General features: G+C 46.6%; 1 protein-coding gene and 1 long non-coding RNA gene across 3 annotated transcripts in view; both read left to right on the forward strand.

Annotated features, from left to right (window-relative positions):
- The window catches only part of LOC146189099 (tether containing UBX domain for GLUT4), a 65,409-nt gene that overhangs the window by 15,292 nt on the left and 22,402 nt on the right, over positions 1–27,715 (forward strand). For both annotated transcript variants that reach the window (XM_084604037.1, XM_084604036.1), the window contains exons 2-4: positions 3,121–3,176; positions 23,977–24,189; positions 27,290–27,350. In XM_084604037.1, coding sequence (XP_084460163.1) covers positions 3,121–3,176; positions 23,977–24,189; positions 27,290–27,350 — 330 coding nt within the window. The remainder of the gene's footprint in view (positions 1–3,120; positions 3,177–23,976; positions 24,190–27,289; positions 27,351–27,715) is intronic.
- LOC146189101 (uncharacterized) lies at positions 16,828–20,211 on the forward strand. Its single transcript, XR_014707637.1, has 2 exons — positions 16,828–17,279; positions 17,375–20,211. It is a non-coding gene; the product is annotated as an uncharacterized LOC146189101 (long non-coding RNA).

Here is a 27,715-nt window from a genome sequence, read left to right on the forward strand (position 1 = left end):
GGTTATCTATACTTGGCTCCGTCTAGGGAGCCTGTACATGTACCGTAGGCTGCCTAGCGCCATCGGCTGGACGGCGACTCCGGACGGAATGCTCTAGAATTTTCTGCGTGCGTAGGCGCTTTCCTTGACGGAGGTGTTGCTGCAAAAGTAATGACCCCCTTTTGGGCGCCGTGAAAATGGTAAACATGCATTACGGGAAAGAGGGTGTAGGCGATGAGGTCGTTGTTTGTGAAACGGTCGGCCGCGTTCTCGGCTTACTCGCTTTTTTTTTTTTTTTTTTTTTTTGAGAGAGTATCGGTGATACATCGCAGCGCATGTACCGCGGTCTTTTGATGCTGTCATCGTTTGGTGGGTAGCGATGGTTTATTGGATCACGGATTCATGAAGACAGGTTCACATGAATTTACACAAACTTGGTGCTGCCCCGGCGAGACGTACGCTTCGGGTAAATTCAGTGGCGTGGAGACCTTCTATCCGAAGTACGATTTGTGTGCTTTTTATATCACTCTTGGGGATGTCACGTACAGTGCGTTGTTAAAGCATGGTTTTATTTAGAATCATACAACGCATCATATGTCCCCGTGTTATTGATATGTTGTCTCCAGGCAGGGACAAGTCACAACGCAAAAACTACTGTAAAAACCGGAATATATGCCCCCCCCCCCCCCCATTAGCCCACCACTTCTGAAAATAGAAAAAAAAAAATCACAATGGAAAACATGCTAAACAAAAAACAAAAACAAAAAAAAAAAACCTCTATGCAGAAACCAGTGCGACTGAACCATCGCTGAATACTGATGACACATGATTTTCATTTTCATTTAAATGCTACATTACACGCCAGAAGGCCACGAAGTGTGCAGGCGTTGCTGTGAGTCATGCAAACTCTAGGCGAGCGACGAACTAGTTTCGTCCTGTCGACGTCCCAGATGCGTCGCCATGTTTTCCATATCTTTCGTGCCGACGACACTCAGTCACAAAGAATAGGCGGCTGGCCAAGGCGTTTAGTTTGCCGAACAGCATCCATTTATTACAAAGTTCTGAGATGGCTTATTCAGTTTTTTTGTTTTTTTTTTTAACATGTCCAGAATGCCGCCACGTCTCGTTGCTAATGGTGGCGAAGGTGACGAAGGCTATGACTTCAGCTGCCCATTGTGGAAAGGTTCCTTTTTGTTTTTCCGAAAATGACTGTTACATAAAAAGTGGTCGACTTTTCGTCGTTGTTTCGTGATGATGAATACGTCACTTGGACGCAGGGACCTCATCATCGCTTACTTCTGGACTTCATAAAATCAGCCAACCTTTTTCCATTCATTTAATCATTTATTCATCCTTCATCTCATACCCTACTGATGCCCTAAGGCAATAAATATCGACTAAAGAAATAATTTTATTTACACCCATGAAGGAACCTTTCTCCCCTTTTAGCAGGCTGGAATCCCTTGGATTTCAGCGGTGTCCTGGCCAGAAAAAAAAAAAAAAAAGTTATACCTGCATTCTTGTTTTTGCGGTACATGTTCACAAGCCACCACAAAAAAAAAAAAAAGGAACTGATTGCTTTATAGGAAGGGAAAGGCGCGGTAACTGTCTCGCTTGTTTTCTGTGGACACCTTAACCGCGCCGTAAGGGAAGGAAGGAAGGTGGGAGAGAAAGTTGAAAGAGAGAAAGAGAAGCCGTAGTGGAGGGCTACGGAGCAATTTCGACCACCTGGGGATCTTTAACGTGCGCTGACATCGCACAGCACACGGACGCCTCTTCTTCGCCTCCCGTAGACACATGACCACATTCCCGCGCGTATAACGTACGGTAACCTTTGGTAACAAATGTATTATAGCGCTGCCTTGCAACATGCTCTGCTCGCATTTACACAGATAACACTTGTCAACGGATGGATCGTGCACATTTCTCCGATTCTTGCAGGCATTTCTGCCGATTTGCTCGCGTGACTGCGCAGAAATTGTCACTCTGAGCGTCTGCACTCACGAACTACTTTTGCCCTATTACCCTAACCGATATATCGCTCAAGAGGAAAGTATACAACAGTTGCATCTTGCCTGTACTCACCTATGGGGCTGAAACGTGGAGGCTAACCAAGAGAGTTCTACTTAAGTTGAGGACAACCCAGAGGGCTATGGAACGAAAAATGGTAGGGGTAACATTAAGAGATAGAAAGCGTGCAGAGTGGGTCAGAGAAATAACTCAAGTTACCAACATTCTAGTGGAAATTAAGAAGAAGAAATGGGCATGGGCAGGACATGTAGTGCGAAGAGAGGATAACCGATGGTCGCTTAGGGTAACACACTGGATTCCAAGGGAAGGAAAGCGTAGCAGGGGGCGGCAGAAAGCTAGGTGGGCGGATGAGGTTAAGACGTTCGCAGGGGTCAAGTGGATGCAGCTAGCACAGAAGTGGAGAAATATGGGAGAGGCCTTCGCCCTGCAGTGGGTATAATCAGGCTGATGATGCTGCTGCTGCTGATAATGATGATGATGATGATGATGGTAAAACTTCCCATTTTCACGACCCTCAGAGAAACCCGGAGGACAGTCATCATGCTACGAGCGCATCCCAGTGGCCAAACAATATGGCAGCCCCCTTCCCCCCTTTTGAAATTTTGCATAGCCATGACCGTGATCCTTGGCAGGGCTCCCATAGCGTCATTGTGGCCAAGTCAGTGCAGTCGCAGTGCTTTTCGAAGGAACCCTCCGCGTCTAATATACGTACTACACTATACAATTCCTGTATATGCCCTGTATAGCGCTACTTTCTGGTCAGAAAACACACTGACCTTGACTTGGCAGAAAGGTTAAAGCCGCTGGCTCCCTACGAATGTACTGGGTCTAGCCCGACATCAAACTGGTGTGTGAAGGGGGCTTCATCATCATCATCAGCCCGATTATACCCACTGCAGGGCGAAGGCCTCTCCCATATTTCTCCACTTAACCCGATTCTGTGCTAGCTGCATCCACTTGACCCCCGCGAACTTCTTAACCTCATCCGCCCACCGGATGCGGAAGGGGGCTTATGGCGTGTAAAAGAAGAAAAAAAAAATGATACTGCAAAGAACCTAGCGGCAGTGACTGCGTGTGCCTTTATGTATGTGCCGATTCTCTTTTTTTCAGGTTCTGGAGGACGCCTGCAAGAAGCAGCTGCTCAACCCGGCCGACTACGATCTGTTGTGAGTGCACTGGGCTTTTCTTTTTTCGTTTCCTTCGCTTCTTTTACTTTTTTTTTTTAAAGGGGCAATTGTTGCGGGCGCTTTTGAAGTGCACTTAGAAGCGCGCGCTTGTGTTTTGAACCCAATGTGTGTGTTAAAGAACACCAGGTGGTTGAAATTTCTGGAACCGTCTACTACGGGGTCTCTCGTTGCCCGAGTCGATTTGGGATGCCAAACCCTATAAACCAAACCAAGCCGAATCGCGTGTGTAGTGGCGTCTGCCAGAACGTCTAAGCTGACTGGGCAAGCAGGAGTTACTGTAGTGCGGTCAGATTCATGTGGACACTATACATGTATATGGTGGGTGGGGAGGAATGGAAGGGAGGAGGGGGGGGGGGGGGGGCATGCTTGAGTCGACACGCTATTCGAGAGGTTCGTACCCAGCATATATGAGCAATAGCAAGAACTGTGCTTTAGTGATGGCGACGGTAACGGCGAGAGGTGTTCACGGGCGTTTGAGATCGAACCATATGTGCATGTGGTTCGTTCGCGTGTTCTCCATTTTGATCCCCCCTGGAAGCGGGATAGCACAGTCACATCACCTTTTTAACTTTTTTTTTTCCACATAATTTTACCGCGCCGTTAGAGAGAGGTCGTAGCATAGTGATTCCTTTCCGCGAAGAGAAAGAAGAGCCGTAGTGGAGGGCTACGGAATCTCTTTTTCACTTTCACTCCCACCTTCCTCCCTTCCCTTACGGCGCGGTTGAGGTGTCCATAGAAAACAAGTGAGACAGTTACCGCGCCTTTCCCTTCCTATAAATCAATCAATCAATCAGTTTTCCGCGAAGAGAAGACCGCGCAGCAATCGCACAGGTAGTTAGTTGGCTCCTCGCGGAAGCTTGGGCGGAATGGAAGAACACTGAACTTATTTACGTGACATTTCTAGAGGCCACATCCTATAGGGAAGGTCGGAGGAAGGAGACAAGACACGCGCCACCTCTCAGACGAGCATTTGTTTGAAAAAAATAAATAAATAAAGCAACGAAATATATGCATATTTGCTTGCGCCGCAACAAAAGAGTCAACGTTATTCTTTTTTCCCTAGACAGGCTCGTGTACCTCGGATGGCGACTCATTGTCAAGCAAGACAAAAACTTGAGACTTGCTGACTTAGTTGTCTATTTTCTCATGAATACGAAAGGCGCCTGCAGCGATTTCGCTCTATCAGCTGGTCTTTGTGTCTGAGCAGAAGCTTTGTTTCGTTCGCAGCAGAGAAGAAGCTTCTTTTTTTTTTTTTTCATCTTATCTGGGTATCTTCTTCGTAGAGTGGCGACTTTAGTTCACCGCCCCCTCTTAATAGCTCGTGCAACGCCACTTGACCGCTGGCTCAAACCGTCGCTGCCCCCTGAAGGTCTGAGCTAGTTTAAGCGGTGTTGGTCTGAGTAGGTGTCAGCGCAGCCTCTCAGGGTTATGTTGAGGGTAAATGATTTAAGGGGGGGGGGGGGAGTAGATGATGGGAGGAGGCAGGCATTCCCAGGTGAACTGGTAAACCGTAATAAGGTAACTACATGCCTGTTTTATTTTAATGGAATTGGATGTAGTGGAGGGAAGTATTCTCATGTTATGTCTGTAATGTTCGATGCGTTTCGATGTACCTAATTGGCTTGGTCGCATGGTGCTTAGCCTATGCTTAACAGCTCTACCGGTCTTGCCGCGGTCGGTGAGCTCTCGGAATATTAGAGAGATTTAGCATGCCGTAATCCGCGATCCGCCACCTTGACCCTCTACCGCTTGTGGGCGGGGCGTACAAGCTGATTGGTTCCAATGCGGCAGGTCTATGTGCCGACATCCAGTATGTGGCGCCATCTATCGGCATCTAATTGATCTAGGCATGCGCAGTGGAACGCGCGGTAGGGGATCACGTAGCGGATCGTGGATCACGGTAAGCTAAATCTCTGTATTGCATCAGCGCGCTCATTACCGTGGACAGAGGCTTGTCCCGACGATCCTGTGCAACGCGGTGGAAGGTAGCGATGAGAGGATACGCGGTCTGTGTAGTGAGTCAGCATCTATCCCTTTTTGGCAGAGTTGTGCCGGCGCATATTATCAATCAGTGACCACTGTGGGGGAACGTTTTGTCGGAGCGAGGAGTGCTGTGAGGAGTGCGACCACAGTTGAAAGCGTGCGGCTTTGTCCGAGGGTATTTTGTGTCAATACGCTCGCGTACTCTGTTCGGGAACGTTTACAAAGAAATATTTGGTCGATTACACGAGATTGCATGCATATATATGTTGTTGATTTCTACGGTTCAGCGTCCCAAAGCAACTCGGGTTGCGCCGTTGTGGAGGGCTGCGGAAATTTCGACCACCCGAGCCGGGGTTCTTTAAATTCAAAATACGGTGCACACTACAAAACTCTTCTCGCGATGAGATGCTGGTCGAGCGCGCTGGACGTAACACGAACTTCAACACTGCATCTGGCATCATGGCAATATTTTCCTTAGAACTGCGTATTATATTATGCTCTTGGTTTTTACCTCGCGGTATAGGTTACTTGCTTCCGTATTCTGGTTATATGTACGCGAAGTGGACTCGCCCGAAAAGTGGGCGTGGCTCGTTCGCGTTTGTCGCGATACAAGCTTTCAAGAGCTTTCTACACCTTTAATGCGAAATCACTCAGACCATGGTCAGAACCGAGCAAAAATCTTGCTTGTGCCTCGCTGGTTGCCATAGCAACCGTGACGCCGGTCGTCGTCGAGCCACCGAAGCAGCGAGTTTGACGATGACGTACATGTACGGCATATACCCCTGTGGCAGGAGAAGTCCTGCCTCCTGTCGCCTCTGGCGCATCACTTGCTCGTCATTTGACGCCAGATTTCTTCTCTTTCGTGTCACAGCTAGGCTGTGATACAACCGTTCTTTCAGGGTGATGTCATGGCATTTCGCTTTCAATTAAGCATCCATTTTGTAGTAAAGTTAGACGGCATTTTGAGATAGGGATTCGAATCAACGACATGTGTGCCTCCAATTGTATGCCGCGCACTAAAGACCTTTAACACTCTGCCAAACTTTGGGCCAGCCTGTCAGTGCTATTCCGCCTAGCAAGAACATGCCAACGCATGTCAAACAGTGGTTTTGCACATGTTAATCGGTTTAACATGTGCATCGGTTTAACATGGAGTTTTACATCCGGCTATTTTTTTTTTCTCTATGTTTTAGAACACTTAGCGCAAATTTTACAATGTTCGCTGTATATAATGCAACGTCGAGTACACTGTCACCCGGGGTGACATAACAGGAAAGAGACGGATGAGCTATTGCCACTATAAGCCGCCATACAGTTGGAATTTAGGTCTTGTATACATTCATTGTGTTTCGCACACATGAAGCGTGGGGCATAGGGCTAACGACACGCGAGTACTTTGTTCCCGCTTGCTCCCTTCTTATTCGGTGTTTTATCCGTCTCCCATTGTAACCGCGCGTCAGTCCATCAGCCGCACCTGTCACGTGTGTGTGCGTGTGTGTCATGTATCGGAGGGGGTGGTGCAATTGCGGATATCCGTTCTCCAAGCGAGGTGATTATGCGATATTTTTTTTATTATTTATCGGCTAACCGCACCCGATGGCGCTTCACACTGATAATTGTCGCGTGGAAAGGATTATAAAACGTGGCTTTTTCTAAGTGATTACAAACTGCGGAGCAATGAGAAAATAACGGAGCCAGGCTGTTTTGCAATAAGGCAACAGTGCAGCAGGGCGGGTGCGTTTCTCCTCTTTTTTTTTTTTCTTTTTTTTAATGTGATAGTCATCATCATCATCACCAGCCTGATTATACCCACTGCAGGGCGAAGGCCTCTCCCATATTTCTCCACTTAACCCGGTTCTGTGCTAGCTGCATCCACTTGACCTCTGCGAACTTCTTAATCTCATCCGCCCACCTAACTTTCTGCCGCCCCCTGCTACGCTTTCCTTCCCTTGGAATCCAGTTTGTTACCCTAAGCGACCATCGGTTATCCTCTCTTCGCACTACATGCCCTGCCCATGTCCATTTCTTCTTCTTAATTTCCACTAGAATGTCGGTAACTTGAGTTATTTCTCTGACCCACTCTGCACGCTTCCTATCTCTTAATGCTACCCCTACCATTTTTCGTTCCATAGCCCTCTGAGTTGTCCTCAACTTAAGTAGGACCCTCTCGGTTAGCCTCCACGTTTCAGCCCCATAGGTGACTACAGGTAAGATGCAACTGTTGTATACTTTCCTCTTGAGCGATACCGGTAAGCTGCTAGTCATAATCTGCAGGTGCTTACCAAATGCGCTCCATCCCAATCTTATTCTTGTTATTTCCTTTTCATGGTCCGGATCTGCGGTTACTACCTGTCCTAAGTAGACATATTCGCCTACTACTTCCAGTATTTCGCTACCTAATGTAAACTGCTGTTCCTTCCCGAGGCTGTTGAACATTACCTTAGTCTTCTGCATATTGATTTTCAAGCCTACCTTTCTACTTTTTCTGTCTAGGTCATCAATCATTATTTGCAGTTCATCCCCCGAGTTGCTTAGCAAGGCAATGTCATCAGCAAATCGCAGATTACTGAGGTATTCTCCATCTACCCTTATCCCTAACTGCTCCCATTCCAAGCCTCTGAATACTTCCTCTAAACAAGCTGTGAATAGTACTGGGGAGATTGTGTCTCCTTGCCTAACACCTTTCTTTATGGGAATTTTGTTACTTTCTTTATGCAGAACTATGGTTGCTGTGCAGCCACTATATATATCTTCCAGCACTTTCACGTACGGCTCATCTACCCCCTGATTTCGCAATGCCTGCATCACCGCCGAGGTTTCAACTGAGTCAAATGCTTTTTCGTAATCAATGAATGCTATGTATAAGGGCTGGTTATATTCCGAGCGTTTTTCTATCACCTGATTGATGGTATGGATATGATCGATAGTAGAGTACCGTTTCCGAAACCCTGCTTGATCCATTGCTTGATTGCAGCCTAAGGTTGTCCTGATTCTATTAGCGATTACCTTAGTAAATATCTTATACGTAACAGACAGTAAGCTGATTGGTCTAATTTTTAAGGTCCTTAGAGTCCCCTTTCTTGTGAATGAGGATAATGTTTGCATTCTTCCATGGTTCCGGTACCGTCGATGACACCAGGCACTGCGTATACAGGGTGGCCAGTTTTTCTAGCACGATATCCCCCCCCCCCCCCTTCAGCAAATCTGTAGTTATCTGATCCTCTCCAGCTGATTTCCCCTTTTTCATAGTTTCTAGTGCTTTCTTGACCTCGTCCTTCGTCACTGGTGGAACGTCTGACTGTTTTTCCCTACCGCCAATCTCATTACGGTCCTGACTACTTTGGCTGCTGTGATAGTGTTTTGCCACAAATGCGGGCACTGTCCGGCGTTGAGAGGTTGGCTGAGGGGAAATGCCCTTTCGCCATTCCATTTGTAAGACAGTGACTGAGAATGACTCAGCATCACCGGCCGTCTCACCTGCCATGAAAGTCACGATCATATATGCTATCAGATGGTAGCTGGTAGCTGACATGACCGAGCACTGATTGCACGTAGGGCTTCCTGACATTACGTTTGGCAGGAGCCGTCAACTCGGCGCTCTCCTTTCATATGGGAGGGTGATATCGATATCACAATCAGCCTGCCATGACATTTGAATTCACGTATACTGCTAGGCCACGCAGGCACGTTCGTACGGGGCTCTATATGTTGGCTGGTGGTAGCTATGGCGTCATACCCTTAAAGGCGGAGATAGTTATGGGGACACTTAGTCATATGCTTCCTCAAATCCTATGCCTCCTTAATCATATGCCTCCTCAAATCCAGAAAGAAAGTATTATGGGTGACACTTATAGTCCCCCATAATACTTTCTTTCTGGATTTGAGGAGGCATATGATTAAATTCTCTAGTCGAAGGCTATACCAAATGAGAGCTGCGAGGCCAGTTTTTAAATTTACCAAAATCGGTATCCCGGTTCGCAGAATTGAATGCTCCACGTCGACAAAATGGCGCCGCTTGATCAAAACACAGACGCTATTTATATCCTTTGTGCCGTAGATGGTGTTTACGGGCTGCGCGTGTGTTCGTGTGAGAACAACAAATTCTAAACAAGAGCCCCCTGCAACGGGCTTGGACCTATCCGCCTCTTCGACTGTTCACAGCGTCAGCGCAGAAGAGAGAGAGCTCCGCTGATTGGTGGAAAAGGGCGTGATCTGAAGGACTGAACTCTATATAAGAGCGCCCGACCCCATTGTTCTTCTCTTTCCCTTTTGTGGTCTCTGTCGTTGCCATGTGACGTCTACTTCTATGCTACTATTTGTGTTAATAATGAGAATACAGTTCCCTTCTCTGTTCCTGAGCCCATGTCTCCTTCGCTTCTGCGGGTCAGTCCCCCAGAGGACACGATCGAGCCACAGCCAATACAGGACCCTCGACACGCAACAGCGAGCACAAATGAATGATCGGGTGAATCGTGCAAACGCTGCGTCGTCGTGCGCCGCGTTGCGCCTCCGATCGCGTGATGTAGAACAAACAATGGCGGCGCTCCGTGAATTTGTTTACGTGTGCTGCAGTGGGCACACGTTTTCGGTGGGACTAAGCGGCGTGGATGCTCGAGGAGATACAGATGGTTTTCGTTATGCTTAATTAATCATAAAATAAAGTTACATGCCCAGCTCACTCAGCGAAAAATTCGTTAAATTGAGAACAAGCCCGAAAAGTGGTTCGTTGTAGCGAGCTTTGTTGCATTGACTTCTGTGGCTAGCTGTATACCTCTTTGCCCTTTATAAGGGTGCGGCATATCTTGTTTTGCATACATCTCCGCTATCTTCCGTTAAAGGCCAAGGTAAAAAGAGGTGCATATTTATAGGCGTCACTCGGCTGGAAAACGCCCTCCAGCACTGAGTGCCGGCGTGTCAGGCAACGGGACAACTTAGGGCACTATCGGTTCATTGTGAACCGATATGCATAGCTGATAAATCAGGGAAGAAAAGTGCAAGGGTTGCTTTTTTTTTTTTATATACACGCCCCTTGTGGCCCTTGACGGTTAAAGCACCTATCGACGCTTTTAGAATAACACTGTCCGCGTATACCCTCGCTGGCTATCTGTACGCTCCATTGTTTATCGCACACGCGGTCTCTCGAGTGCTTTCATTCTCGCGTGCGTGGCATGCGCCGCGGTGTATTTGCGTACTCACTCACTTGTTGTCCGCCGTCTTCTTTTTTTTTTCTTTTCTTACAGCTGGTTGGGATTTCCCTTGCGCCATATTTCACAGAACCGGGTTAAGTGGAGAAATATGGGAGAGGCCTTCGCCCTGCAGTGGGTATAATCAGGCTGATGATGATGATGCTGATGATGATATTTCACTCGTTTTTAGGATGAAAGTCTTGAATGGCTCATACTATCCCTGTCGAAAAAAACTACAGAACTGTGTCAAAAATACGACAAAATATCCTATAGTTCTGTCGCAACCATCAGATTTTTCTGTAGTTCTGTAGTTTTTCTGTAGTATATTTCTGTTGTCTGTAGTTCTGTAGTTTTTCTGTAGTATATTTCTGTTGTCTGTAGTTCTGTAGTTTTTCTGTAGTATATTTCTGTTGTCTGTAGTTCTGTAGCACTTTTCTGTTGTAACTACAGATATTTCTGATGTTACTACAGAATGTTCTGTTGTCGCAACAGGTTTCCCGTCAAAAACCGCACAGAAATTCTGTCGTAACATCAGAAAAGGTTCTGTAGTTGTTTCCGACTGGGTATCGGCGTTCGGTCACACTATAGCTGTCAATCAAATTACGTCATCACCCGAAACCGAAACTAACGTCATCAGAAAAATAAAAATCCGGTCTCCACCGGGAATCAAGCCTCCATCCCTCGAATCCCTAGCCGAGAGCTTTAAGCAACCACGCCACGCCCGGGATCGTAAAACATCATAATTCTACTTGTCTACAATGAAGATGATAGTAGCGATGGCAATGACGCTGTAATTAGTGATAATGACAGTGGTGGCGCATAAGCAATTGTGCGTCATGCATGGAGGTAAAAAAAAAAAAATACAGCGTGACGTCACGCGGCCAACCTTTGCAAGCCAAGTGCCGAGGAAGCCGTTCCCTCCCCCGTTTTCTCGCTCTCCGAGTCAGTCCCTGGGGTTTTGCCCTGGCGCGGGCGTGCCGACTCGCTCCCTTTTATTTTTTTATGACTAGGCTTCAAGGGTATTGCCGCGCGCTCGCTCCTTCGTTTTTTTCCCCCTCCATGTAATGACAGTACATTTAGTTGATATTGAGAGCAAACGTGAATCACTGTGTGCACCAACGACGCTCGTCTTCCGCATTTCTGCATTGTAGATTCCACAGTGCTCTCGAAATTTTTTGTTATTTAATTTTACCGCGCTACCATTTTTTGAAATCCCTTGACTCGTCATGTTCAAGGCTTGGAACAAAAGAGGATTTAAACACTAGGGAAGGAGACTGCAGCCATGAAATTAGGAGACGCCTGCTTCTGGGAAAGAGAGCAATGGTTAGCCTTGACCGCCTAGTAAAGAGCAGAGACATTAGTCTGCCAACCAAGATCCGTATAACTCGTGCTATGGTCTTTCCAGTTGTGATGTATGGATGCGAGAGTTTGACTGTGAAAAAGGCTGACTGCCGAAGAAGTGACGCGTTTGAATTGTGGTGTTGGCGAAGACTCTTGAGAGTTCCTTGGATTGCCAGAAGATCAAATCAGTCGATATTGTCGACCATAAACCCTGACTGCTCATTGGAGGGTCAAATTCTAAAGTTAAAGCTCAGCTACTTTGGTCATCTGATGAGAAGAGAGGAGTCACTGGAGAAAGATTTGATGTTGGGAAAGGTTGAGGGTCGCCGGAGAAGGGGTAGGCAGCGAACGCGATGGTTAGATGGCATCCTCGAGGCACTGCAGATGAAGTTATGTGATGTTAGGAAAATAGTGAGAGACCGGAAAGCGTGGCGTGACATGGTCCCTAGGGTCACGAAGAGTCGGACACGACTGAACGACTGAACTGACTGAATTTGTGATTACGAGGACGAAACTTGGTTCAAACCTCATTATAGGACAGATAGATGTGTAACGGAATGAAATGCATAAAAAAGAAGCCAATATGGCTTTGCGTCGATACGGCCTGGTTGACCTAACGGGATGCCAATACGCCGCTTCCAGTCAGAGCAGCTGGGCCATTTAAAGCCCCTAGGGCCATTCGGAGATGAGCGCCAGGGAAGGAAGGATTTTCCCCCTCCAACCAAGTGTGGAGCGCAACGCCGATTGAGGCTGCCGTCAGACCGATTGTGACAATACCACTACCTGCCGATCAGTACCCAACAGTGTCTCCTCCACAGGGACAGCATCCTGCCACCGACTATCGCCTTTCGCATTCTGTGAGGTGGTCAGAGGTATGCTCCTGTCACCTTCACCCTCCGAACGGACCTTGTCAGATAGCACCGTAGGCCTCCACGATACCCCAACCCGACGGGGCGGCTCTCGCTTCGGCAAACCGACCTGGTGTGCATTTGCCATCAGTAGTTGGATCTTGAACGAGCTGCCTCCCATAAGCGTACCTGTAAAGGTCAACGTATGTGCTTCTGGTGGTTTTCGAGATGGAGGAGCTCATTTGCTCCCTTTAACCCTCTTTCACTCCCCTCTTTCACCTGCAATTTGATTTGAAACAAAAGATACTGTATCGCGAGAGACAAGGAATGTACAAATTAAGAAAAAGTGTTACGAGCTTTGTTCGACAAATGTGTGGTTGAAATAGGGCCTTTCCCCGCATAATCCCCGGCGGGCCAGACACTTGCGAGCAAAGGAACAACACGTGCCAACAACGAACACGCATTTATTGCTGCAATAACAACGCCAGCGAGCAATAAAACCTGCTAATGACTAGGCCGTCCAGCTCACAAGCAAGATTACGGGCGAATGTTTGCCGACGCGCGGGCAGGGGTTATCTTCGAGGCTGGACGGGGCGAGCTGGCGGGAACAGTTCGCGCGAGCCTCGTCTTTCCGGGTTAAGATAGGATAAACTTTATTGCTCTAATTTAGAGATATTGCCGACAGACTTCTCCATCTTCTTTGCGTTGATGGCGTGGCTCCGTTTCACAGGGTTGACGCCCTTCTGTTCTGCTGCTCGCTGGGCATGGATGACTAGTCCTCTTTGGAGGATTGAGTTGCCGCTGGAAAGCATACTCTCCCACTGTTCCGCACTCGGATTTGCTAGTTTGTGTAAAGCTTTGTTTCTATCGCATTCCCAAGTGATGCGATATAGGGTGGGTATAGCACCACGCCATGGACAAACGTCCCTGTATTGGTTCGGGAACATTTTTCTTAAGATGTGTAAATTAGGGAAGGTTCCAGTTTCCGCCAGTAGACTGCTTCCTGTTGATTTAAGACCTTGTGGGGAGGAGGGTATTTTATGCTCGTTTCTTTATAATAATTTATAATATCAGAATACGTCGGGATTACCCTCATGAAGATATCCGGGTCTGCGTTGGGAAGCGCTCGGCTCGTGTGCTCGCGAGCTACATCGTCGGCCCTTTGGTTACCCTCAATCTCGGTGTGTCCCGGTATTCAGAAAATGGTGTGTGTAATTGGTTCTCTAGTTAGGCCCGCTCGAAAAAAATTTGGAGCGCTTTGTGGCCTATTCTGCCGTTGGTAAAATTACGGCATGCCTCTCAAATCTGCGAGAATTGTCAAGGGTTTGTTTGCCCGGTAGCCCTCCACGGCCGCTAGAGCAACAGCCATTTCTTCTCCTTCGGCTACCGTGCAGTCCCGTGCCGACGCGTTAGTGATTTCCTTGAGGTCCGAGCCTAATCATTCTGGCTACGGCTTTGTTTTTATCTGCCCAGTTGTTTTGTATGGGTAAAGCGCAGCGTCTGTGTACAAAGCGTGTTCGCTTTTGTTGCTAAGTATTTTCTACATATTTTGCTCGGGCTTCCCGCCTGGACGCGTGTAGGTTTGGATCCATGTTTTCGGGGAGCGAGCTCACCTTAAATGTGCTGCGGAAATTGTCGGGTATGCTCGCTGTTCTCTGTTCCAGCTCTACCTGCGAGGATACGTCCGCGCGTGCGCTGTGTACAGTTCGCGACTTACCCCGCGGGCGCGGTAGCCACCATAGGCGCGGTGACGAAGCTATGATGATGATGATGATGATATAACGGTCGTGCCCTTTGCAACGGGTGGACGTCGGGCTAACCGAGTCCGACGCTGCTGCGACGCTGGCGCCATCTGTCGATAGTTAAAGTTAACTACCGACGCTTGCAGCTTCTCGTGATAGCTAGAAGGTCTGTTCGGTTCAGAACTGGTTCTCGCCACTAGTTCTGAAAAAGTTCCGCTGGTGCCAGTCAGGTACGTGCCGGCGAGGTGCAGTTCCAGTTTTGTCGTTCAGGTGCAGCGCGTCAGAAACGCCACACATTACTGGTGCAGCATTTTCATTCGAGCCTTGTCTGCTCGCATGTTCTCGTTGGCCGCAAATTGTAAGTTCTCATGGTGAGGCTATTTTCGTGCCTCGCGAGGCCACCGACGACAACACCGTCGCAGTCATTTTTAAGAAATTTCTTCCGGGGAGCCCGACGCCGTGCTTTCCTTCGCGGCAGCGGTTATTACATCGTGGTTTAGACCGAGGCCGATCGATAGCTGGAGCGGTATTACAGAACTATGTTCAGTTGACGTAGTAGACGCCAGTGCGCATTCACTTGCACAAGTTTTTCAATCTCCAAAATAGAAGGCATGACTATAATTTCAACGGAAAAGCATGCTCCGCACCTGTACTCGGGCTGATAGAGAGGTCGTATTATAGGAAAATTACGTAACTTTATACGAAGTGTCTAAAGGTACGTCCGACGGATCCATTCCATGGTAGAAGAACAAATGGTAGCGTAACTCCCATAGAAGCCTGCGTGTCGACTCTGAGCGAGGCTTTAGTTTCCCAGCGCCCCCTGCGAACTGTGAGGCACAACAAACACGTGACGTTGCTTGTGACGTCACAGGGACGTGATTTTGGCGGGGAATTTGATCGTCTTTTTACTTGTAAACGAAAAGCAAGGCCAACGACGACGGAGGCAGAACGATGCTCAGATAAGGCAGAAAAATGGACACCGTAACTGTTGAGCCAACTTGACATGGATTTCTACAGTCAAGTTTTACGTTAACTGAAATGTTACGGCATCTTTAACCACCTTATCATAGCATCGTTCTGCCTCCGTCGTCGTTAGCCTAGTATTTCGTCGCGCGTCATGTAAACGCATTCTGGGGCTTCGGCAAGCACATGGATAGAATCACATGGATAGAATCACATGGCTTGAGGCATTTCACTAAGGGCATAAATGAGTGAAGCTGTGCTGCATAGAAAGCCAGGCTTTATTAATTCACGATTACTTACATGGACGATTCACGACAATGAAATCTTTAAGTGTAGGAAAGCGACCACCGCTCATTCGTCACGGTCTTCATGAAATCCTCGTGATAACAAAATGACCTCAGCGTCGGTCTCCTAACGAGACGCGGTGAGATTATAAAAGGGTAAAAAATCTTGCTAACAAACAAAGTACATATCAGTGTCAAAGAACAACAAAAACAAACGAACGGAATAACTAACGCTAGCGCTAGAACGCCAACCTGTAAGAGCTTAGGTAAGCAATTCAAATTGGGATTACTAGTATTTAGAAGTTAATGCGGCTGAGAAGTCAAAATATCTACGATATAGCTTTTCTCCAATAAATCTCGCCCTGTTCATGATTCCATTATTTTACTCGCGCTTCATTTGCCACTGAGAGGAGTCAATGTGAGGTTACAAATATACAACTTAAGCATTTAACATGTTCATGAGAAAGATCCCATTGACAATAGGAACATCACTGTAATAACAGCTAAAGCACGTTCAGCGAACGTTGGTGCGGTAATACGACGCAGTAAGCAAAACACGCAGCAAAGGGAGCGGAACGGAAGGCTTTGAGCAATGCGACACGCATCTTGGGGGCAATAAAATCTCACCTTCACCGTTCAATTAAAACATGCAGCGATACGCCGCTCATGCAGACGTGTATCCGTAAAACAATTAAGCCACCACTTTTGCGACATGCCTGGGAGGCCGAGCCGAACCGCCGAGCTGTGACGCAGCATTGTCCCATCGTCCGGAAATGCGCACATGCAGCGGCAATCAGTTTCTCATCGAGCACACACAGTCTTCGCCTTGCTGTAAAGCTCTACCACAACCAGCATAATAAAATACTGACTGTTTGTTACAGATAACCCACTCTGTACGCAGCGCGCAACGATGAACGTTGAACCGGGGCCGATGACGCACCCATCCCGCGGATGAAAAAAGCCGCCATGTCTGAGCTTTGGGCAACTACGCAGCGGATAATAAGTGGCCGAGAGAGGCCGTTAGAAACAAGTTAAAATATTATTAAAAATGTGACACGTTTTTTCTTACGCAAGAAACAAAAACTGCATTCATTCCTGAGCTCGAATATTATGTTTACTTTCTAGTTCTTTGGAGTTCTGGCAGATCTTATTTTCTGTGCGCTAGTAATTTGCCTCACAGTTCGCAGGAGCCCTCATCATCGAGTTGATGCCGCTGGCAGTAGGCAGCTGCACGCGTTTTCTTCCAAGTTGCGCGACCAGTTGTACATTGACCTTGTCCATTCGATTCTCGTAAAGATACGGCGGACGTCGATATACAGGCTCATGGCTATATGCACGTCGAACGCAGCCCCATTCCGCTTGCTACGCGTGAATGGATCTCATCCTCTATGATATCAGCTAGCCGCGACTCTCGATGAGGTGCTACGAAGAGTGCATCCGTTCTAACATAGATCACGGTCTTCACTTAGGGTTGTGTACGGCAAACATCGCTGTCAAGCACATAGCTGCAGGCGATATGCTACGTACTGCACCAGCTCCACCAGCTGGCATCGAGATACGCACATTCACGAGCAGCTTTCGCTTCGCACTAAACTATCACCTCGATCTGCCCGTAATGCGAGCGAGCTATTCCTAGCATTTACGCTGTCTTAGGTCCTGCATCGACCTCTGAAGATCTAGCGCCGGCACAACACACACACACCTCGTCGTGCAGCTGAACATTCGGCAGTCCAAAGTATGTATGTGAAATGGCATTATGCTCGTTCCTCACATGCAGACCGAGGAAACAGGATGTTTTTAGCTAAATTCTTCGTTTAAATTCTACCTCAGAGCCGTGGCAGAAGACATGCCGAATCTACTAGAGGCCTGCACATCGACTCGTCGAGGCGAAGACCTACTGCACCGCACCGCAAGAGTGCACAACCGGAAAGCCGGAAGCGTGAATGATCCGAATTCCCTGTGAACAGCAATGTTCTTTGGTATATAGAGGATTACTAGACTAAAGTGCTTAGGCTGCATCTTTTTCTTGTCGTTGAAGTTTGCGTACATGTAGTTTAAACCCCCGCATGCTCGAGGTTAGCGTGACCCGACTGAACGGCCGCGCAGCTTTGAAACGATCGGGATCGATATGCATGCATCGCCGGGCTTAGGTACGCGGTAGAAAATGTGCGCTGCACATTTCGTTGAAGAAGCTGACTCTTGGAATTTTGCAGTGTGCCATGCAAGCGATCGTTGCTACAACCACGCATCCATGTTCCCACGGCTGGCCTACCCCGAGGCGCATAAATGTTCAACCGTGGACGTATCAATGATCGAAGAGAGGACAGATTTTCACAATATTGGGCGCGAAATCGATAGCTACCAGTGCTCAGTGTTAGAGAAATTCTGCCTTGATCATGCGCAATTCAGTGTTTCAGGTGTGGTCAGTAGCTATATAAGTTTGAACAGTTCGCCTTTCAAGTCAGCAGCGCCAGCGATGGATCGGCGGAGCGATTTTCCACGCTACACCGCTGTCTTGCTAGAAAGCCTATCTAGGCGGCGTTTGACATTCACCTGCATTTTGTTGGCCCCGTAATTGAAAGCAACGCCTTCAGAAACGCGTTAAATGTTCAAAAATGTATTCTCTTCAACAGTTTCACTCCAGGCTGTCAAAGCAGGCGGACGTTGATAAAACAGAGCACTCCAGTCTTTAGAAATCTGTACAATCACCTTCAGTTTGTAAAATTATTGGAATAGGTCACTTTACGATCGCTGGGACATAGACCCTCATGACAGCGCTTTCACGTGAATAAGGACCACACCAGGCCGAAAGCTTGTCTCATATAACATAGCTAACCAAAGTATACCTTACAGCATTGTGTTGATTTTTATGGTGCCTAAGCGACTAATGCTGCCATGCACCCAGAACAAGGTTTAATGTACTTATTTTGTGTGTAATGACTAAAATGTTCTTTAGGATGTAGCTTGTTTAGGAACATTTTAGGAAACCAAAAATGCAGGAAATTTGCACGTCTCTCCTAGGATCATGCTGGGATGGAAATGGATCTGTTGGAAATTGTACAAAATGTTTCCTCTTTTCTCGACTCTGGCGCATGTGTAAGATATGGTTTATTGTTAGTTCATCTCCACACTCCTTGCATATTGGTTTGTCCTCTTTCATAAGTATGAAGCTGTGTGTGAGGTGTGGGTATGTGTTTTGTGAAGATGACCTAAAATGGCTTCCATGTTGCGTTTTTGATTACTGCATGATTTCCATCCCTTAATGACAGGTTTGACAAGTGTAGTTTGTAGTTTATTTCAATGTTTCAAAAATCCTGCCATTTCACTCTCACTTTTCTTTGATACAAGCTTCTTGGTATCTTCATGCAGCATATTCACCCTCTGTAATTTAGCATTGTGTCAAGGTAACCTGGTTATTTCTTTTCATCACCTTTCAAGACTACTGTCCCGATTTCATAAAGTTTCTGACGACAGGAACTCCTTGGAAGTCATAGAAATAAATGAGATCCACAATCATGAGCTATCTAGGGTATGCATATACATGTCCATCGCTCAGTGGAATGGCGTCAGTACGCTGTTAGAACAGGTCTTGAGATAACAACAACCATTGTCTGAGGTGGTCCTTTAATGGGCATTGAAATGCTATGTAACTACAGGTACTGATAGAACTCTTGATCATGTTATGTGATGATGCGATCCTTGCATGAATATAGGTATACATTTCAGAATCTTCAGTGCACCACTTGACCATTTGCCACCAGTTTGTGTGAAAATGTATTTTTCATGCATGTTAACCAGTGTTTAACAGATGACCCCTGTGCACAAGCCAAAAGTGCCACGAGCCAAATGTCACGAGGCCACACGACATGGCAGGAGCTGTTAAGCCAAGCTTACAAAGTTATATTTGAAATATTTCAGCTTCAACGTTTCAGCTCCAATTAAGAAAGGTTGAGGCTTACAGAGGTCTATGCCAGGTTGTCTATCACCTAACAGGGCAGCCTACGACCGTATGCTAATGAGTATATCTGAGATAACAGAGACATGAATTAAGGAATTAGTAGTAATGTTTGTAACAAAGGGCATGTAAATTAACGAGAATCCACAGTGGGATCTGCAGACAAGAACCATTAACGCTGGCACACCATACCCTTACAGGTGGAGATTAGGAGTCTCCCTAATTTTTTGTCTGCTCAAAGCTTGTCATTTCCTTCGTTCTTCCAGATGAGGAAGATGTGAAAATGATAGCATCTAAAATGCCAGAGACCGCCGTTAACAAGGATGCTGATCCCAACAGCGTAAAAAGGAATTTCAGAAAAGATGGGTGACTAGTAATGCTGGCAACAGTTGAAACTAAGTGGAAAGGCATGAAATTGAAATGCAACATATGCAGAGATATGTTGCGAGACGACCAGTCTGTGGTGTGCGACATCTGTCTCCGTTAGTTCCATCAAGTGATTGGTCAAAGCAGATGGGGCTTGTGGTTTTGTGATAAGCGCAGTGTAGTAGCATAGATGCAACCTTGCCCATTAATAATTCGAGTGGAGTAAGTGCATTGTTTTGTTTTGTTCATGGTTTCCATGAAAACATTATGAGAAATTTTTTCCTAGAGAATGTTTGCTGAAATGTGAATATAATGTGCAATAAAACTAATGTTTTCTTGCTGTTTACTTTTCCTTGTATACATTAGTTCTGTGAAGAAAACCACAGGCTAGAAAGAAATGTAATGGCATGCATTTTGATACTTGGCCCCGTTGTGCTGGCTCAGTAGTTAGAGTGCTTGGCTGCTGAACCCAAAGATGCAGATTTGGTTCCAGCCACAGCAGGGACATTTTAATAGAGGCGAAACAATAGGCCGTCATGCACCGTGCGGTGTCAGTGCATGTAAAAGAACCCCAGATGGTCAAAATTATACCGGAGCCCTCAACTATTGTGTTCCTCATAGCCGTAGTTATTTTGGGATGCTAAACCAGATATATATCACATCATACTCTGAGTAAGATGCTATTCATGGTCAGTTAATCATACACTAAATGATCAATTTTTTTTCTGCATGGTACAGCAGCTGTTGTACAATTTTACTTTAGCCTTCATGAAGAATATCACACTGGCTCCACATGGCCTTCTGTTGACCCTTGATATGCGTCACAATCACACACCCGAGTATGTATTTGTCTAAAGGCACCTATGCATGCAAGGAGGGGACCGTTACTTTCCACTTGTCAGAACTGAAATGCATGATCCACGTCAATTCTGTAATTCAACTGCTTGCTATTTGAACTGTCCAGCATTGATGCAAGTTTCAAAGAACTGCAATTAGCAAATTAATCTAAGCAGCAAACCATGCCAAGAACTGCTTCGGTTTCATCTTTAGCAACTGTTTGGGAACTAAAATTAGCCAAATGTTGCAAAACATAGATGAGAGGTTACAAAATCTAAAAAACAATGCAGCCTACCTGTGGCATGTAGGGTTTCACATCCTAAAGTGACATATGTAGCTATGAAGAATACCGTAGTGGAGAGCTCCAGACTAATTTGACTGCCTGGGCTTTGTACTTTGAATTGACATCTTGCAGAAAACAGAAGCATTTGCATTTCACCTGCACCAAAGTGCGACTGCCATCCTTGGGGCAAGTAGCCTAACGTGCCACTAAGATGTCGCAGCGTGTACGTACATGCTATACATGTCAACCTTTCTAGCATTAAAGCTGTCACATGCATGGCAGATATTCATGTTCAGCTTTGGACTGACAAGTTTAAAAGTGTACTATTTGTGTTTGTCTAGCATGAAAAACAAAGGAAACTAAGGAAAAACGAAAAAAAAAAAAATGAACATAATATGTTGAAAAAGCATTAGTCAGTAACACATAAAGCATATTCGTTCCTTTATTAATGATAAAGTGGCCTTCAACAATAGTACAAAGCCTGAACATTTAGAAAGGTGCTGTGCCAGGCAGCTATTTTACAGAAACCTGAACCATTTCACCTGTAGTAATACGCATCCCGGCGGTGTGGGCTGGGCACTTATTTTTCGGTGCACTCCAACATGCGAAAACTGCATCGTGCATTCCCATTTTCCGAGTTTTGAGCTCTGTAGTACAGGCTAACAAATTGTCGATGACTTATTTTCGTCTGATTGTTGCACAGCGCGTGTAAATAAATTACCACTGCACCTAATAAACACTGACATGCACGTGCAACATCGCCGATCATAAACGGACACACTGATGTCCGTCCGGACATCGGCGCACTCATCACAGCACTCTTCGTAGTCTCACATAGCACTCTAGTAGGACGTAATCCGTAATCACAGCATCTCACGGTAAGCACAAACCACACCTCCAGTTGTACAACAAACACGAATGACGCGATGCTTGGGCTAGAGACACGCCGGCGGTGCCCAGCTTTTTCAGCGCCGCTTGTACTACGTAGAACTTGCAGCACCAAACCTCAATGCGAGCAGAAAGCGATGCGTTACGTGACGCATCTCATCACAGATGGAAGTGAGGAAACTTTGAAGAATCAAAACTACATAATTACATAACGACCGTCGTAGACGTTAATCCACATAATAACGAGGACCAAATGAGCGGGCGTGCGGGCCGCGGGCTGGCCGTCAACACCGCGATTACATGCGCTTGCGCTCTGGTCGTGCTTGCCACCCTGCCGCGGTCCAACTCACGTAAACCTATCATCATGCCATCACGTAGTATATCACCCATTCTAGGCACTATTCTTGCCACTGTACTATTCTTTGTAATTTCACATTTCACGCATGCAGTATGTAGTACATACTTCTTACACCTCGCACGTATGTACACCTCATACCAACTTCGATTTGGCTACATATGGCTACCATGTTGTTGCTACAACCACATCTGAGTCCGGCTTTCCCGACGGATCCCAAGGCCCATATCGGAGAAAAATGCGTTGGGTCCGTCGGAAGAACCCTACCGATCGGGTCCGTCCGCCGTACCTCTGAAAAATATTTCCCGGATCCGTCGGACGGATCCCGAAGAAAAACGCACCGGGTCCGTCGGACGTACCTTTAAGACCATTGATCGGGTCCGTCCGACGTACCTTTAGCCACAGCCAACTTTATATATGACCAAATTGGGTTTTCGGAACTTCGGTTTGCTGAAAGCCTCTCAGAAGGTGCCGTGACGTAAAAGTGCCCAGTTCCGAGGCTTTGAACGGAAGTGCTTCCAACCAATCACAGAGCGTTCCAAACTGAACGCAGTTCTGTAATACCGCCCCTGGTTCGGACAGGCTGCAATTAACCAAGTTTCCGTACAATTAACTGAAGCCCTGTTCAGCTTTGAACTCGGGGGGGGGGGGGGGGGGGGGGGGCTATTCAGATTGCCACAAGAGACCTTAGAAGAACACGCCATTTTCAGAGAATGGCACCAGATTGGTTGACGACGGGAAAAAATGTCCCTAAGTGGACCATCGATCTCTCATCGGCAGCGCGCGTCTGCTAGCGCCGACAACACATGCACCACTTTTCTCCCCCTCCTCCTTGGAAGGTGCCGCGATTCTTTTGCACCAGAACGGCACCATGACTGCACCAAAATCAATCGCGGACGGTGGTGCAGGGAACGCTATGAATCAATTGAGTGCTTTGGTGTAGCGCACCGTGAACCGGTTCCGGCGGTGCAGAGAACCATGGCTGAATCAAACGCAGCTAGAGTAACTACGCGGGGGAAAGCTGACTTTAAATGGAACGAATGGAAATCGTTCCGCACACATACTTGCACGGTAGTTATCTATGTCCAGTACCACTCGTAGTGCTTTGTGACTTAGTTTCCGGGTGAGCCTTGGCACGCCATTAATGAGCAACTGGCAGTGTAATTCGTCAGCATTAATGCTGCAGGCATATTTAAAATGCACTTGTGCCCCAAAATGGTGTCAATTTGTACGTACTGAAGGCTTGGGTGAAGCTTGTTATTGCGGATACTTAATGACAGTAAGGCTTCCCTCGTATACTTTTCGCTAGCAGGGGTGATCGTGGCAAAGAAAGCATAACTATTTGTCACATGCTTAGGTTATAGTTGTTATGACCCTTTAATAAGTCTTTGCTTAGGGAAGTGTTTCTAAATCTAAACCAGGCATGCGTTCCAGTTTGTACTCTCTTTAACTCTGCTCAGTGGTTATATTTTCCTGTTGTTCGAAGGACGCACTGCTGCTGACAGCATAGGGAAGTGAAAGCAGCGGTGGCTGTGCCCTTGTTGCAAAAGTGCACTTCGGTGGTGTCACTGCAGACGTGGAAAGCTGATCTTGCCATTCTAGGGAGCCATGGAAAGTGGCGGGGTATGTCTGGCGTTTGACACCCCAGCCCTCTCGGCAAACATCTAGTGTCGACACACGTGGGCAATGTGGCGTTGTACTCAGCTTGTTTGGCACCTATAGCTGATAAGAGTCGGTTTTCGCTGCAGCCACCGCGAGCGTCTGCTCTCCCAGAGCCTGCCGGTGTCCTTCACCAACCTGCCCAACAATGCTGAGCTGGAGCTGCGCGCCTCAAGCGGACATCGGCGCACCGCCGCCAATGTGGACATCTGCTTGCAGCTTGAGTCCGGCGAGAGGCTCATGGCACAGTTCCCAGCCTCTGCCTCGCTGCTGGATGTGGTCGCCCACTGGTCCGATAAGACGTGAGTTGTGCACACCCTGCTGTACGTTTTGTTGCAAGCGATGGATACATATCCTGTTACTACCTCGCCCAGTAGAAGAAATACTCAATTGAGTCCAACTGGGAAAGTATTGCTGATGCTCTATTTAGAAGAATTTCAAGTTCAATGGTCTAATATGACGATCGAGTTCAAGGAAGTCTAGAAGAACGGCTGATTGGATGAGTTGGTGAACCATGACGAACAGTAATATAAAAGTGCAACAAAACAAAGCGGAGAAGGGACGACGGCGCTGAACTTACAACTGAATTTAATGAAAGAAAGGAAGTTTGTATATATAATATATATATGGACTTCCTTTCGTGTGTTTATATATGGACTTCCTTTCTTTCATTAAATTCAGTTGCAAGTTCAGCGCCGTTGTCGTCCCTCCTCCTCTTTGTCTTGTTATGCTCTTATATTACTGTTCATCAAGGAAGTCCTTGTTTTCCAATTAGACTATCTCGCTAGAAAAGTTCATAATGGAAAATTTTCAACCTGATTTGAACTAGGGGCGTGGTCCCGGCTGGCGCCCATGTAAGTCTATGGCGCAGGGCGCTTCTTAATTTGCTCGCACAGGCCTCGCTCCGATTAATTAACCCATGCAGTCAGCGATTGCCGAAATAGGCCTCCCATAACCTCAGCCACATAGGGCAGTAGTGTGTGCAAAGTGCCTGTGCACTTTGCACGTGCTCTGGCAGGCATGACGATGATCGGAAATTTCCTACTTCCGAAAGATAGCTCAGTAGAGTAGTTTCGGTTCCGCTTTCCTTAACTGTACGCCATGCTGCGGTTAGCTGCGATTGAGCGCATGCATCAGCCAGTCGCATAGTTTCTGACGCTGCTTAGTGCGTCACTGTTATTAAAAAGCCTTTCTAGGCTATGTCGGTGAGGTCCTGTATACAGAACATGCTCGCAGCCGTTGTGTCGCTCTCTGAAAAGTTGGGATCAAACGTTTGATTGTTTGGTTTGGTTAATAGGGTTTAACGTCCCAAACCAACTTGGGCTATGAGAGACGCTGTAGTGGAGGGCTCCGAAAATTTTGACTACCTGGGGTTCTTTAATGTGCACTGACATCGCACAGCACATAGGCGCCTTGCTTTTGAGCAGCTGCAGCTGCTGCAGCCGAGATTTGATCCCGCATCTATGGGCGCAGTAGTCGAGCGCCTAACCACTGCACCACCACAGTGGGGCATGATCGATATAGGATGACATGAGGACACTGCAGAAAAAAAATTATCAATGGGATGAGTAGTTAATTAGAGCGAAATGTAAAAGCAGTCACTCAGACGTCGAAATAGCCATACGACTAATGTCAAAGTCCAGGGGATGTGAAGTCATGCCAACCGGAAGTTTCTGATATGTTTCTAAGTTGATATGTTTATACGTTGACACGTAAGAATTAACCAAATAATATGTGATAGGGATCAGAAGTGTGTAATGAGTGTCAAAATCTCACATCTGCAAGATTTGTCCGAGAGATTCCGCAGGTGACAAACACTGCGCCTTTTCTTTCCTGTAAACCAATTATAGAACGCCGATGAACTTTGATGCGTTTAACGGAATGCTGGTTGTGTTCGACAAGGGGCGCGCAATGTACCGTGTGCAGCAGCAACGCTCAGGTTTTTCTCCACTGCAGATTCTGTAGTGCTCTCGGAACTTTCTAACGCCTACGCATAAATTCGTCACGTGCATATACACGTTTCCGGTACACGTGCAACTGCACGATGGGCTCGCACTCATTTCCCGCGTTGCGCTGTGTGCTTCACTGCGATGTTGCAGTGAGACACCCTCTGAATTCGACGGGGCTGTGAAGAGGTACCACTGCTGCTCACTGCGAAAAGGGTGGCAGAGGGCGTTACGATTTTGGAGGAATTTTTCTACAACGCTCTCAACAGAGTGCGGAAAGTAAAGCGCTTGACTAAACCAGGGTAAAAAAAAAAACATTCTCATTTGGGTTTCATCTGAGATGCAGACAACCGTCATACAGCTGTTCATTACATAAAATTACTTTGATGCAAAAGGGTTTTCAGCATTTTTTTTCAGGCTCATTCGATAATTCTAACTTTCGGTTAATGTGGGCATCCTTCCCGCTCCCTTGAAGGCCAGATTAACAAGAGTTTACTGCATTCGAATATATAACCATTGCATAAGTTTTTTGCTACATTTTGAACTTCGTAGGCCTAATAGGAAGTGCTGTGTTATGTTTGCATATTCCAGTGTGTTTTGGGTTTTTCGATTGCCACTATACTTCACAATTTCGTAACATAGAGACCTTATGATACCATTCGTGTTGGACACCTATGGGGGCATTTCATGGTGCCCTCCGCTGTTGCACACTTTGACGTAGCGGTGTCACTACCTGGGAGCTTTTGCTTGGGCTTTTCTTGTAAGCCATATTGCTGCCGTTTTTGTCGGGTATGAATCAAATCTGTAGTCGTGAAGCTCCACAAAAAATCCATGACTGCCACCCATTGTTGCTTTGTGAAAGACAATAGTGTCTCATGAACGTTTTTCTTATCCAGACAAAAAAAAAAAAAAAAGATAATTTTGAGAGAAAATTCTAAGCAAAAGACGTCTCTAGCTTCCGACTTATTCTATAGAGGGGAAAATTAAAACACTGATTTCGCCTGTTGTTGATTCATTTATGGTGTAATACTACATACAAGGCTGCAGTTATTTTTTAGTTTAATAAACTGCTGCTTTTACTGTATTTACAGTATGGCCCACGTTTCTGCGAAGTTCTTGTGGGCATTGTGACTGGAAGATTGGGCGGGCTTGCGATGGAGTAACAGAGAAAGAACAAAAGAGAGAGGAAGCCCAAGGATGCGGGATCGAATCCTAAGCATGGAGGCCGCTTTTCAGTGGAAGCGGAAAGCAAGGCACCCATGTACTGTGCGATGTCAGTGCATATTAAAGAACCCCCAGGTGGTCAAAATTTTCGGAGCCCTCCACTCTGGCATCTCTCATAGCCTGAGTTGCTTTGGGACATTAAACCTTACAAATTAATATAGAAACCATTCTTTACATAGCAATCTTCCTGTGGCCCGACCAATACATGCGTCTTGTTTCACTTTTATTTAAGGGACATGCAAGGTGCAGCAAATGAGCAAATGGACCTGGTTTGTGTCTACATGAGGAAGGAGGTGAGCTGAAGATTTTTTTTTTTCTGCACTCGAGCCTTTTTCCATTGTATGGATTGAGAGAACACGGTCTGTCATCCCGAAAGTCATGTCAGCCATGATGGTGACATCGAGGCTCCATTGCCATCCATGTATTTTTGCACAGTGCCTCTCTGGAGGTCTGTAAGGCATTCATCCTTACACCTTGTTTGAGGGGATGGAAGTGAACTAATAATCAATACATGAAAATGCTTAAAGTGGGCTCCATGTTACAGTCATGGTTGAAGGCTTTGGTGCACTTGTGGCATGCACTGATATATCACATTCTTAAGGCCTTGCATAGAACGCATATTGTGATGAGAGTGGTCTGTGGGTGTTTCTTGCTCTTC

Source organism: Amblyomma maculatum, chromosome 5 (assembly GCF_055883805.1).
Source record: "Amblyomma maculatum isolate TAMU_Amacu chromosome 5, ASM5588380v1, whole genome shotgun sequence".
NCBI classification, from domain to species: Eukaryota; Metazoa; Arthropoda; class Arachnida; order Ixodida; family Ixodidae; genus Amblyomma; species Amblyomma maculatum.